The 15,071-nt window shown below is 42.2% G+C and overlaps 1 protein-coding gene across 3 annotated transcripts in view; it reads right to left on the bottom strand.

The window, feature by feature from the left end:
- The window catches only part of LOC133259378 (tyrosine-protein phosphatase non-receptor type substrate 1-like), a 95,499-nt gene that overhangs the window by 48,404 nt on the left and 32,024 nt on the right, over positions 1–15,071 (bottom strand). The window contains exons 4-5 of one of the 3 annotated variants that reach the window (XM_061436783.1): positions 14,690–15,041; positions 8,050–10,014 (exon numbers count right to left, since the gene is read on the bottom strand). The exons of the other annotated variants lie outside the window; for them this stretch is intronic. Of the exons in view, the coding sequence (XP_061292767.1) occupies positions 9,807–10,014; positions 14,690–15,041 (560 nt within the window). The 3' untranslated portion in view covers positions 8,050–9,806. Of the gene's footprint in view, positions 1–8,049; positions 10,015–14,689; positions 15,042–15,071 lie in introns of those variants that run through there. 3 annotated transcript variants of the gene reach the window in all.

Genomic DNA, 15,071 nt, shown 5'->3' with positions numbered 1-15,071 from the left:
TCCAGGAAGGCTCCCATCTTCTTCGTCTCTAAGACTAACGCTATGCTAAGTCACTTCAGTCGTGTCCGACTCTGTGCGACCCCATAGATGGCAGCCCACCAGACTCTCCCGTCCCTGGGATTCTCCAGGCAAGAACACTGGAGTGGGTTGCCATTTCCTTCTCCAATGCATGAAAGTGAAAAGTGAAAGTGAAATCGCTCAGTCGTGCCCGACTCTTAGCGACCCCATGGACTGCAGCCTACCAGGCTTTTCCATCCATGGGATTTTCCAGGCAAGAGTACTGGAGTGGGGTGCCATTGCCTTCTCCGCTCTAAGACTAAGGCTCCCATCAACTCACCTGTTACAGGTTCCAACATCTGTGGAAGTAGATAACTATGAAAGTGATTATCAGCAGCACATTCAAGCCCCGGAGGAAAGCCTAAGTGACAATGGGCAGAGGAGATATCAAATGGAATTCTGTGAGTTAATACCTCACTCCAGGTGAGCTTACCTGGGCTCCCAATGCATTCTATGTGTTGTGGGCTGCTATAGACAGTATGAGGCTGTGTCTCATCCTGCATCTTACAGGTGAGCACATGCTCAGACCCCCTGCCCTGAGGCATTCATAACTGCAAGCTTTCTAGGGTGCAGTTGTAATCAGTATTCTGCTTGGATGTGGGTTGCTCCGCTCCCTTGAATATATAGCAGTTCTCCAGCCAACTCAAATGTACAGCCTGTGGATAGAATCTCTGCCTGTGGCTGGTAACAGCCCCCAAGTTCAAGGAGGGTTAAAATTGGGACATAGTCACTGTAGGGGGTACTGACACAGCCAAGAATAATAAGACAATTACTGTAGGAAGTTCACTGTGGGAACCTGCAGGCTTCTTAATGATAGGATCATCTACCCAGGTCCTACCACAGAGGAGGAGTTAGACACTGGTTAACAGATGCCTGCATAAGTAAATGCGTGACCCAATGAACATGGGAATGCATGATGAATGCATGCTTGGATGGAAGCATGGAATGATGAAGTCATCTTAATCTTTCCTTTCTTTTCTATTGTGGAAATTCAATAGGAAAAGGTGAACCTGAATTCCATTTCAGTTCAGTTCAGTTGCTCAGTCATGTCTGACTCTTTGCAACCCCATGGAGGGCAGCACGCCATGCTTCCTTGTCCTTCACCAACTCCTGAAGATTGCTCAAATTCTTGTCCATCGAGTCAGTGATATCATCCAACTATTGCAACCTCTGTCATCCCCTTCTCCTACCTTCAATTTTTCCCAGCATCAGGGTCTTTTTCAAAGAGTTAGTTCTTTGCATCAGGTGGCCAAAGTATTGGAGCTCCAGCTTCAACATCAGTCCTTCCAATGAATATTCAGAACCAATTTCCTTTAGGATTGACTAGTTTGATCTCCTTGCAATCCAAGGGACTTTCAAGAGTCTTCTCTAGCACCACAGTTCAAAAGCATCAGTTCTCTGGCGCTCAGCTTTTTTTATAGTCCAACTCTCATATCCATACATGACTACTGGAAAAACCATAGCTTTGACTATATGGACCTTTGTTCGTAAAATAATGTCTCTGCTTTTTAGTATGCTGTCTATTGGTTATACCTTTTCTTCCAAGGAGCAATCGTCTTTTAATCTCATGGCTGCAGTCACCATCTGCAGTGATTTTTGGAGCCCAAGAAAATTAAGTCTCTCACTGTTTCCATTGTTTCCCCATCTATTTGCCATGAAGTGATGGGACCAGATGCCATGATCTTAGTGTTTTGAATGTTGAGTTTTAAGCCAACTTTTTCCACTCTTCTCTTTCACTTTCATCAAGAGGCTCTTTAGTTCCTCTTCGCTTCCTGCCATGAGGGTGGTGTCATCTGCATATCTGAGTTTATTGGTTTTTCTCCTGGCAATCTTGATTCCAGGTTGTGCGTCATCCAGTCTGGCATTTCACATGATGTTAAATAAGCAAGGTGACAATATACAGCCTTGATGTACTCCTTTCTCAATTTGGAACCAGTTCATTGTTCCATGTCCCGTACTAACCGTTGCTTCTTGACCTGCATACAAATTTCTCAGGAGGCAGGTCAGGTGGTCTGGTATTTCCATCTCTTTAAGAATTTTTCAGTTTGTTATGATCCACATAGTCAAAGGCTTTAGCACAGTCAATGAAGCAGAAATAGATGTTTTTCTGGAATTCTCTTGCTTTTTCTATGATCCAACAGATGTTCCTCTCCTTTTCCAAATTCAACTTGAACATCTGGAAGTTCTCAGTTCACATACTGTTGAAGCCTCGCTTAGATAATTTTGAGCATTACTTTGCTAACGTATGAGATGAGTGCAATTGTGAGGTAGTTTGAACATTCTTAGGCATTGCCTTTCTTTGGGATTGGGATGAAAAGAGACCTTTTCCAGTTTGTGGCCACTGCTGTGTTTGCTGGAGTCAAATTTGCTGGCATATTAAGTGCAACACTTTAACACTATTGTCTTTTAGGATTTTGTAATAGCCTCGCTAGAATTTCATCACCTCCACTAGCTTTGTTCCTAGTGGTGCTTCCTAAGGCCCACTTGACTTTGCACTCCAGGATGTCTGGCTCTAGGTGAGTGATCACACCATCATGGTTATGTGGGTCATTAAGATCTTTTTTGTATAGTTATTCTGTGTGTTTTTGCCACCTCTTCTTAGTATCTTCTGCTTCTGTTAGGTCCATACCATCTCTGTCTTTTTTTTTTTTAATTATATTTTATTTTTAAACTTTACAATATTGTATTGGTTTTGCCAAATATCGAAGTGAATCTGCTACAGGTATACATGTGTTCCCCATCCTGAAACTTCCTCCCTCCTCCCTCCCCATACCATCCCTCTGGGTCGTCCCAGTGCACCAGCCCCAAGCATCCAGTATCGTGCATTGAACCTGGACTGGCGACTTGTTTCATACATGATAGTATACAGGTTTCAATGCCATTCTCCCAAATCTTCCCACCCTCTCCCTCTCTCACAGAGTCCATAAGACTGTTCTATACATCAGTGTCTCTTTTGCTGTCTCGTATACGGGGTTATCCTTACCATCTTTCTAAATTCCATATATATGCATTAGTATACTGTATTGGTGTTTTTCCTTCTGGCTTACTTCACTCTGTATAATAGGCTCCAGTTTCATCCACCTCATTAGAACTGATTCAAATGTATTCTTTTTAATGGCTGAGTAATGCTCCATTGTGTATATGTACCACTGCTTTCTTATCCATTCATCTGCTGATGGACTTCTAGGTTGCTTCCATGTCCTGGCTATTATAAACAGTGCTGTGATGAACACTGGGGTACACGTGTCTCTTTCCCTTCTGGTTTCCTCAGTGTGTGTGCCCAGCAGTGGGATTGCTGGATCATAAGGCAGTTCTAGTTCCAGTTTTTTAAGGAATCTCCACACTGTTCTCCATAGTGGCTGTACTAGTTTGCATTCCCACCAACAGTGTAAGAGGGTTCCCTTTTCTCCACACCCTCTCCAGCATTTATTATTTGTAGACTTTTGGATTGCAGCCATTCTGACCAGTGTGAAATGGCACCTCATAGTGGTTTTGATTTGCATTTCTCTGATAATGAGTGATGTTGAGCATCTTTTCATGTGTTTGTTAGCCATCTGTATGTCTTCTTTAGAGAAATGTCTATTTAGTTCTTTGGCCCATTTTTTGATTGGGTCATTTATTTTTCTGGAGTTGAGCTGTAGGAGTTGCTTGTATATTTTTGAGATTAGTTGTTTGTCAGTTGCTTCATTTGCTATTATTTTCTCCCATTCTGAAGGCTGTCTTTTCACCTTGCTAATAGTTTCCTTTGATGTGCAGAAGCTTTTAAGGTTAATTAGGTCCCATTTGTTTATTTTTGCTTTTATTTCCAATATTCTGGGAGGTGGGTCATAGAGGATCCTGCTGTGATGTATGTCAGAGAGTGTTTTGCCTATGTTCTCCTCTAGGAGTTTTATAGTTTCTGGTCTTACGTTGAGATCTTTAATCCATTTTGAGTTTATTTTTGTGTATGGTGTTAGAAAGTCTTCTAGTTTCATTCTTTTACAGGTGGTTGACCAGATTTCCCAGCACCACTTGTTAAAGAGATTGTCTTTAATCCATTGTATATTCTTGCCTCCTTTGTCAAAGATAAGGTGTCCATATGTGCATGGATTTATCTCTGGGCTTTGACAGATTTCTCAAATTTATTGCATTTGTTTTCTATTGCTGAATAACCTATTACCACAAATACAGTGGCTTAAAAGACACAAGTCCATCATTTCATAGTTTATGTGAATCAGGAGTTCAGGCACAACTTATCTTAGTGGTCATTCACAGAAAGAAGATGGTGTTGTTGCCAAAACTTGGCCTCTGTTCACTGGTGCCAAATAGAGACACAGAGACAGAGTTTGGGGTGAATTAGAAGAGAGTAGATTTTATTGCTTTGCCAGGCACCCACCCTGGAGAGGTTAGTGAGGAGTTTTATAGTGTTCATGGAGCAGAGCGTGATCAGCTCATGGACATTTCTTAGATTGGTTGGCATCACGGTGATGTTTCAAGCAGCATCAACCTTCTGGTTTCAATCAGTCAAGGGTCTATGTTCTTGTGGCCAACAGTTTGCATCTGGATGGGGGTCTGCTTCCTGTAAAAACAACTAGGAATGTGTATCAGGCCTTTATCTACGTCTTTCTGGGAACTGGGAGTTCAGTGACTCTGTTATGTGGCAGAATCCTAGTCTACATTTTTACCAGTCCCCAAGCTCATCAACTTTTCTTTGGTTCTACATCTTCACATTTCCCAGTCATTAACTCTCGAGTCAACATTTTACTTCAAGAGACAAGGACACAGGGGCTTGTACATGGTTTCAGTGTTAAGACACAGGGGAATGCCATCTACAATTCAAGGAATATTTGAGGTACCAACTGGGAAGAGACCTGGAAAAGACTCTCCCTGAAGTTCATAGCCGCTTTATTTATACTTGCAAAAACTTGAAAACAACCCTGATGACCTTCAGTAGGTGAATTGATAAAGAAATTGATAAACCCAGATAAACAAATATTATTCAGAACTAAAATAAAATGAGCTCTCAAGCCTTGACATAATGTGGAGGAATCTTAAATGCTATTAATAACTGAAAGCAAAAATCTACATGCTTCATGATTCCAACAATGTGACATTCTGGGAAAAGGCTCTACCCTCATGACCTAATTCCTTCCCAAAGACACACCACTGAACACCATCATCTCAGGGATCATATCTGAATATGTGAACTTTGAAGAGACACAAACATTCAGCCTATACCTGACTTCCTTAAGTTTTCCATAAGTTCTTGTCCTTTCCAACATCCCATGCTGGATACTGCACACATTTACTTGTCATGTCTCCTTAGGTTATTCTCAGTTGTTACACCTCTGACTTTCCTTGTTTTTGAATGAATATTGTTCAGATGTATTATCAGAAATCTCTCTAGTATTAGTGCAATTTGTCCGATACATTGCTCATAATTAAACTAGGGTTAAGGGCTTCAGGGAAGAAGATCCCAGAGGAAAAGTACCATTTTTTAAAATTAAATCTATATGATTTATGCCTATTGATACTGATTTCTGATTGGTGATGAACTCTTGCTGACCTGGCTAATTTATTTTTGTTAGATTCCCTACCTTGAAGTTACCTTTTTTCCTCTTTTCTTTCTGTCTTCTTTGGAAGGGAGTTACCAAGTGTAGCCCATACTTTAGGAGTGGTGAACTTGATTTTCCCTTCTTTAGACTGAAGTATCTATTTGTACATAAATTTCTTGGGACTTTTCTGCACAGAAAACTTTTGGAGAGGGAGGTGGGGGGGTTCAGGAGAGGGGGACACATGTATACCCGTGGCCGACTCATGTTGATGGATGGCAAAAAACATCACAACATTGTAACTAAATTTACAATTTAATTTTACAATTAAAATTAATTAATAAAAATTTCCTCCATTTATTAATATATTAAATTATTTATTTATACCAATATTGGCTCATATATATTTCTTTTATAACTTGGGCTATCATCTGTCTTAGTCTATTTGGGCCGTTGTCACAAAATGTCACAAGGCTTCCCAGGTGATTCAGTGGTAAAGAATCCACATACCAATGCAGGAGATGCAAAGGACTCAGGTTCAATCCATGGTTCAGGAAGATCCCCTGGATGAGGAAATGGCCACCTACTCCAGTAAACTTGTCTGTAAAATTCCATGGACAGAGGAGCTTTCTGGGCTGTAAATCATGGGGTCGAAAAGAGTCAGACCCAACTGAGCACATGTGCACAGAATGAAACATCTCAGACTGAACAGCTCACAGCAGAAATTTATTGCTCATAGTTACGGAGGCTTGAAGTACCTGGTCAGGGTGGCAGCATGATTGGGTGAGGGTCTTCTTGGATGTCAGATTTCTCATTGTATCTTCACATGGCAGAAGATGCTAAGATACTGGATGTCTTTTTACAAGGGTACTAATCCCATGCATGAATGGAGAGCCCTCATAAAGTAATCACATTCCAAATGTGCCAGTTTGTAACAGGATCACCTTGGGCAATAGTATTCTAAAATGTGAGTTTTGAGGGGACGAAAACATTCAGAATGTGCATATATATATATATACACACATACATATGTATCTCCAATGCTTTATATATTTGTTGCTCAAATTGTTCCATCATTGACCATTAACACCTCTTTTCGTTGGTTCTGAGCCCCTTTGACAAACTCCAATCAATGATAGTTTTGCTTTTTCTGTATTCTTTTGGTTTTTAAATTTCTTGCTTCTGAAGAATATTGAATTGATGATAGGATTTCTGAACACAAGAAGAGATTAGCCTTTGATGAAAGGACTTTAAAACACAAAATCCAAGTGACTGACTTAGGTAATTTTTATTTTGAAATCAGTATCTAGTAAAAACTAATTCAATCATTTATTAAATTAAATATTAACAGCCTAGTATGTTGCAGTCACTGTTTTGGCAACTGAGGATTCAGAGTCACTTCTCATTAGAACCGACGTTCTGTTTGAGGAAGAAACATTACATTTTGCATGGTGCATGAATTTCAGTTTAGTTGAATAGCACCAATCCCCCAACACACAGTTCAGATGTCATTTACCACAGGAAATTTGCTGTGAGCAATTGCATAAAGTACAACTTTGCTGCTAACTGTCCTGCAGACCACAAATCACTATGTGCTAACAGATGCTCATTGTAATCCATATCCATCATGTCCTTTCTTCAAACGTCTAGTTATTGGCCACTGTTACTCTGTTAGTTTAGGCAGAAACATCAAAATATGTACTTGTGTTGTCTCCCCTCGCCTAATGATAAATCTACATGACATTTACAAAAAAAAATCATAAAAAGGAATTGGCAGCAAAAATGAAAAGTGCAATGAAGAGATGAAAAATGATGCTGAAACTTACGTTCAAACTGAAAATTAATGGATTACAGAAGAAATAGCTGACCATGGAAGTAGTAACTTTATACTGTTAGAAAAATTTCAGATATACGCAGTGAGAAGAACTTAGCGAAGGCCAGCTTATTACATAAATGAGGAAACTGGTGGTGAGGGACCAAGAGTGAAGATATCCCAGAGGAAGTGAGATCAGCAAGTTAAACAAAGTCTCATAAAGATTTCACAGCACTGAGAGTACAAGGCATATCATGTCCAAAACTGATCCAAACATAGCAAGGAGCTTGATAATTCATCAAGTCATAAAAAAGATACTCTTTTTTAAAATAATTAATTAATTAATTAATTTTACTTTACAATATTGTATTGGTTTTGCTATACATTGACTTAAATCATGGTAAATTATACAAAAAGAAGTCAAGCACTGTTCAAACACTTTGGATAAGTTTTTATAAAGAAATAAGTTGTATTAATTCTCAGTGTTTCTAATTCGTCAAACTATATATTATTGGATTTACTTTAAAAAAATTTCTCCATATATTTAAAGATGACAGTAAGGTAGTTTTTAAGGTTTTGAAAGTAAATTTTAAAGATCATAGAATAATCATTATTTTTCCCATTGATTACTGAGATCACTGTCCATGATTCAGCGTACATAGTCATTTTAATGGTCCTTTTCTATGATGCACAGTTAGCACTTCCTACATCAGATGGTAAAAAGTTCTCAGGAAAAAATCAATCAGGTGAAGAGGCATGGAATGCCAGGGTGAGACGGAATTGATATTTTATACGGGGTGGTGTATGAAAGGTGCCTTTGATAAAGTGACATTTGAGCAGAGATCTGTAGGAAGAGAGAATGAACCATGCAGGTATATGAGGGAAGGGAGCAGAGGAGCAACAGGATTTGACTGACATTTCCAGAGAATCACTGTGCCTGAAATGGGAAAACCAGTTAGAGACCATAGCAATGGTGCAGGAAGAGAGAGTGATGTCTGGGATCAGAGAGTAGAGATGGGCATGAGAATGGGCAGATTCTTACCCACTGGAAAGAGCTCTGTGGTGTGCTAGAGGAGGCTTGGACTGATGAGAGCTGATATTTACATTTTGAGGAATTTTGCAAGCTAGTTGTTAATTTTGCTAACTTGAAATTAGCCACATTGGGAGTATTTACACCAAAAACTTGTAATGTACTATCAATCAAGCTTTTTTTTTTTCTTTTAAAAGTCAGTTATTAAAGATTTACCATCTCACCACTGAACATAACCATTTTGAATATCGGCTATGAAAGAAAGATAAATGAATGATGGCTCCAGGTTTCTGGACATGGTACATTTTATGAGCAACAGGGTTGAGAAAGATGCACAATAATAGAAAAACTCCTCTTCCCACCACAGAGAGAAGAGGGGAGACCACTTTCCAGATTTGACAAGTGGGCCATTTAGACAATGGACAAGGAGAGTAATTTCTCTTAAAAAAAAGATGAGGAATATTTGTACTGAAGAGGAAATAGAGAACCTCAGAGGATGAGGAGTTAGGTGAAAGCAGGAATCCAGAACAGAGTAACTCCTCAGTACAGGGTCCATTAATGTGTAGTCATGCAAGTCAGAAGTGAAGGATGAGAGATAACCTGTCTGCGTAGATCTATTTCTCACATTTCCGGAAGATGTCCTGAGTCAGTGCCCAGAGCTACTTTCCATGACCCCTGCTCAAGACCACGTATGAAGACCCAGCTCAAGGAACACCGAGGACTGTGGGAAGGAGCTCAGGAGCAGGTATGCAGGTCTCCACGGAGGGGAGGCATATGGAACATACCAGCTGGTCATTCTCTTAGGCTGGGCCCCTCAAGGAGGGAAGGAAGCTGTAGAGGCTGTGGTGGCACCTAGCAGCGAGGAAGGAGGGAGGTAGAAAACATGTTGATCCTTAATTATCTGCTCATCAATCAAAACATCTTCCTGCATGCTTCCCACATGCCCAGGTGTTCTCCTCCTGAATGCCTGTCCTAAGAGGATGGGTAGCCCCTAAGATAGGACTCTGCCTCCTCGGACTCCTCCCCTTTTCCCCAGGTGCTGGTACCCCCTCTCCAGCCCTTCCACTCCATCACACACAGAATCAGAGCAAGACACCCCTCAGAACAGCTGACCAAGGACTTCTCAACTTTACTCTAAAACGTGGATTCCTTTTGCCCCCAAATGCCTTAGAGTTCAAGTGATGTAGAAATGTGCTCCACTCAGCTTCCCTTCAATATAGCACTTTCTCGCTACTTCCTCCATAGAACTGCTAAGACGACGAAAACCCCAAGTCCAGCCCACATCCCCCAGGACTTCACACACCCGCTGGGAGTTGGGAATCTCTTAGAAGGAAACAGGATACTCCTGAGGGTATTGAGAGAGGTGTGTCACCTCTTAACTCCATGTGGGCTCTGACCCTGTGTGACCTGCAGGTGGCCCCCTTGATGACCTTGTGTCTTCGAGGACAGATCTTGTCCTGCTGTCCCTCCCACCCCAACTTACAGTCAGGCTCAATGCTTCCTGTGGACAAAGATGACAGACACACTGACCATCAGCAGCAGCTTGGGGCCGAGGAGGAGAACTGCCAGGAGAATCTCTGGGCCTGGCAATCAGGGGACAAGAGGAATGATTAGAGGGATCACACAGGAGCCATTCTCAGGGGTCTTCACTTACTCTATCTGAGGCCATGTAAGCCCATCCCTACTCTGAGGCTTTGACTGTGTCATGTTCTGGGCTTAGCTCAAGGCAGAAATCAGAGTACAAAGGTCATTCATTCATTCTCACTCACTGTCTACCAGACTGCAAGTGTCCTCTTTCTTATAGAGAAAATGCCAGAAGTAAAAATAACTGTGAGACAAGAGAAAATTCAACAGATCCTAGGGCACAATATCTCACTAGGTTGCAATCCCATCCTCAGCCAGCCACCTGGAAAACTGCAGGAGAAAGAGACAAGACAGATACAACAGGAACCCAGAGTTACTTCAACATACCACAAATGATATTAAATTTGCCTAAATTTGAAAATACTGGAAAAGTGTCCTGCAGAGCAGGGCACAGATCATAGGAAGGGGATTCAATTTATGCTTGATTTAAAAGGGTTGACGGACTTCCCTGGTGGCTCAGATGGTAAAGCATCTGTCTATGATGCGGGAGACCAGGGTTCGATCCCTGGCTTGGGAAGATCCCTTGGAGAAGGAAATGGCAATCCACTCCAGTACTATTGCCTGGAAAATCCCATGGACAGAGGAGCCTGGTAGGTTACAGTCCATGGGGTCGCAAAGAGTTGGACATGACTGAGCGACTTCACGTTCGTTAAAAGGGTTGACACAGAATCTCCAGAATGTGTGCATATATTATTACATATGTCACAAGGGATGATCAGTAGTGATCAAGTCAAGAATCTTGAGATGGCACATTATCTTGGATTTTCCAAGTAGAGCCCATGTGATCACTAAGATTCTTATAAGTAAAAGACGGAGGCAGGACAATTGGAAAAGGAGATGGGATGTCAGAGGCAGAGGTCAGAGTGATGTGGGGCCCTTTGCCAAGGAGTGTGGGCACCTCTGGGAGCTGAAAATGGCAAGAAAATGGACTCTCCCCTACAGCCTTCAGAAGGAACTTCAGAAGGAGTTCTCTGTAGGAGAACTCTGGTCTACAATAGCTGGCCTATTGTAGATTTCTGCCTGCTCCAACTGTATGAGGGCTTCCCAGGTGGCACTAATGGTAAAGAACCTGCCTGTCAATGCAGGAGATGTAAAAGATCTCCTTGGTCAGGAAGATCCCCTGGAGGAGGGCATGGCAATCCACTCTAGTATTCTTGCCTGGAAGAGGAGTCTGGTGGGCTACAGTCCATAGGGTTGCAAAGAATCAGACACAACTGAAGTGGCTTAACACACACACAATGCACATTAAATCACTAAACACGGTAGTTACTTACAGTGACTATTGGAACTTAATTCAAGGAGAGATGTGAATAAATGGGCAAAAAAGAAAGAAAGTGAAGTCACTCAGTCGTGTCCAGCTCTTTGCGACCCCATGGGCTGTAGCCTACCACGCTTATCCGTCCATTTTCCAGACAAGAGTACTGGAGATTTTCCAGGCAAGAGTACTGGAGTGGGTTGCCATTTCCTTCTCCAGAGGATCTTCCCAACCCAGGGATCGAAGCTGGGTCTCCTGCATTGTAGGCAGATGCTTTACCATCTGAGCCACCAGGGAAGTCAATTAAAAAAAAAAATGGACAGGAATGAGTTAAAATATATAACATCTGGGGAGAAGACATGAAAAGGAGTGAAAAGTGTCATTTGGCAATTGAGTGGTGAAAGGAAAAAGAAAAAAGTAGGGCAAAGTATTTAGGTTCCTGAAAGACAAAATAGAATCAAGAAATTAGAGGACTCAGAACCTTTCTGCCTCTTATCAAAACCAACCAACCAACCCAAAACTCCATTAACCTATTGGATTATTATGTACTGAGAGAAGAGAGGAACATCAGGCTGGAAATATTCTAAAAACACCCCAATTTCAAGGAAACGAGCAATAAGATGTGCATGCTCACAGGAGACCAACTCGAGCAGCAGCAGGATCACTTGGGCATCTTACACTTTGCTCAAGCCTCACAACCTGGATGTCCCTGGAAGCATTTCCAGACTTGAGACCCAGCAGGCACGCTAGGTTAGGCACACTGCAGGACTGAGAAATGCCAGCCCTGGCCTGAGCCCCAGCACGAGACGGAAGTATTTCCAAGGTGCTCCGGGCAAGGAGGAGTGGATTCTTCTCTCCTGCTCACCCAGTTCAGTACAACTTGAACCCTAGAAATAACACAAGGGAAAAGCATAGCAGAACTCTGAGGTGGAAGATGAGACAGACTGGCTAGAGACCCAGGTACTGGAGAAATTACCTAGTGGTCAGGCACCCAGGCCCACTCTCCTAACTCCCCAGCAAAAGAGGAGACCCAGGTGTGGCACCAGAAAAAAATGTCTAAACCAATAATCCTAGTTCCTTACTCAAGAAACAAGAAAAGAAGGACCAAAGTAAACCCAGAGCAAGCAGAGGGAAGGAAATCATAAAGAAGAAAAATCAGTGAAATTGAAAACAGAGAAACAATAAAGAAAATAACTGAAATAAAAGTTTCTTTTTAAAGACCAATAAAATTGAAAAACTTCCAGTATAACAGAGAAAGAAAAAAGGAAGAATGACACATTTCCACTATCAGAAATGAAACAGAGGACATCACTACAGACTCTGCAGATATCAAAATATAATAAGGGAATACTATGAACAACCATAAGCTGAAACTCAACAGCATAGACACCATGGACCAAATACTTCAAAAAGCAAAAGCTATCACCGTTCACATAATATGAAATGAATACTTTAAATAGCCCTTAACAATTCTGATACATTTTCAAATTAAAAAAAGAAATAAAGATTCTCAAGGCCCAGATGGTGTCACAGGAAAATTTGACCATGCATTTACCGATGAATTAAAAGGCATTTTTGGTGAACAAAAAACAATGATAAAAGATATACTTAGAAAATTTTAAAGTATACTGCACTTAAATGATATTAGGGGATTATTCGGAGAAGGCAATGGCACCCCACTCCAGCACGCTTGCCTGGAAAATCCCATGGACGGGGGAGCCTGGTGGGCTGCAGTCCATGGGGTCGCTAACAGTTGGATACGACTGAGCGGCTTCACTTTCACTTTTCACTTTCATGCATTGGAGAAGGAAATGGCAACCCACTCCAGTGTTCTTGCCTGGAGAATCCCAAGGATGGGGGAGCCTGGTGGGCTGCCGTCTATGGGGCTGCACAGAGTCGGACACAACTGAAGTGACTTAGCAGCAGCAGCAGCAGCAGGGGATTATTATTGATCATATTAAGTGTGTAAAGGTATTCACTTTGTAGAAAATCAGTGTCCTTAACCATATGACCACACAATCATGGGCTCCACTGACAACTATATATGCACACAAGACTAAGTTATGAGGGGACACAATTTTACAACTTTTCTATATCTCTTGTTTAAGGGAAGTTGTTTGTTCTCCCAATGCTCTCTTTATTCTTCCAGCAGGCAGGGACATGAGGCTTTCCTGGTGGCCCAGTGGTAAAGAATCTGCCTGCAATGCAGGAGACATGGTTTTGATCCCTGGGTTGGGAAGATCCCCTGGAGGAGGAAATGGGAACCCAGGCCAGTATTCTTGCTGGGACGATCTCATGGACAGAGGAGCCTTGGGGCCTAGTCGGTGGGATTGCAGAGTTGGACATGACTGAGTGACTATGCATGCATGACATGATGCATGATGCAGGGACATGGACACTGGGTGACCCATCAAGGACCCTGCAGATGAGGGCAACACCACAGAGAATGCTGGAAAGGACATGGGCTTTTAAAGTTCTTCTGGAACAAAGACTCTTGGAAACCTGACTTGACTCTCTCCACAAGTTATATTGAGCATATAAGACAAGTTTTACGTATAGAAAAAGGAACCCCACATGTCATTAGGACAATGCCTTGTTGAAGGGGAACTTGTCTCTACTTAACATAAGTCTGCTGTACAGGTTAGCGGTTCTTGTTCTCAGGAGCTCATTCATCTTGATTACTTCAGCCCACTCACCTGGATTAAAGACAACAAATCTTCAACAACCCCCCACCACTGCTTCCTGGGTCTCTTCTGTAAACTCAAAGCCCTCTGGGTGGCTGAAGCAGGAAAGGAGCTCACAGCTGAACTGATAGCTGCATTTGGTAAATGTGCAGTGAGCAAGTGTGATCGTTGCTGGTCTACTGTCACTAATCAGGAGACAAAGGAGCCCTTTTCAGTGCCCAGTCACCTGGGTGCCTGGTGCAATTCTAACTTCATGTCCTCAGGGTTCCTCTTCCAGAATTTCGCAGAGTAGTATTGGCAGAAGATGATGAGGTGACAATACTGATACAGATGGAACCATCAGGGATGACAGAGACTAGGCAGAGGTTAGAAAGAGCAAACAGGTGGGAGGTGGGCGGACAGGAATTATGAATACAATTACTGATAGTTGAAGAAAGCAACAGGCAGGACACTCTGAATAGAATGATCCCTCTCCTTTCCTACTTTCTTTTTGCATATTTACATCAAAAGACCTATGAAGAATGTAACAAGACCTCAGCAGTGGTGGCTCTTTGAGTATGGGATTTGGGAGATGGGCGCTCACTTCAAAATTCTACTTTATATATCTATAAACATCTAGATTATTCTATTATTACTACTCTGAACATTTAAGAAAGATAATGTTAAAAGCCATGCCATTTGGAGTGGGGGGCTTCATCAGTGGTTCCACCTGTATCCTGGTCCTTCTGGGGAACAGAGGTCTCTGTGGAGTTTTTGGTGACTGCTGGCTGCCCATCATGCTCCACCTGGCAGGTGAACACCACAGCCTCCCTGTGGGCCGACGAGATCACCAGGAGCCAGCTCATGTAGTTAAAGGTCCCATCTTTGTTCTCTATGAGGGTCGAGGCAGCTTCTGTTCGGGACATATTTCCATTCTCCAGCCAGGTCAGCTGTAGTTGCTGGGGGTAGAACTTGTTCACCAGGCAGGTGATGATGTTCACCTGATTTCCCGCCATGGGTTGTTGGGTAACCTCCAAGGTGGGTGGTACTGAAACAGATCAGGCAGAAGGTCTGACCT

This window comes from Bos javanicus, chromosome 13, assembly GCF_032452875.1.
Source record: "Bos javanicus breed banteng chromosome 13, ARS-OSU_banteng_1.0, whole genome shotgun sequence".
NCBI classification, from domain to species: Eukaryota; Metazoa; Chordata; class Mammalia; order Artiodactyla; family Bovidae; genus Bos; species Bos javanicus.
Note: the sequence above shows the minus strand (reverse complement) of the source record. Positions and strands in the feature narration are given on the sequence as shown.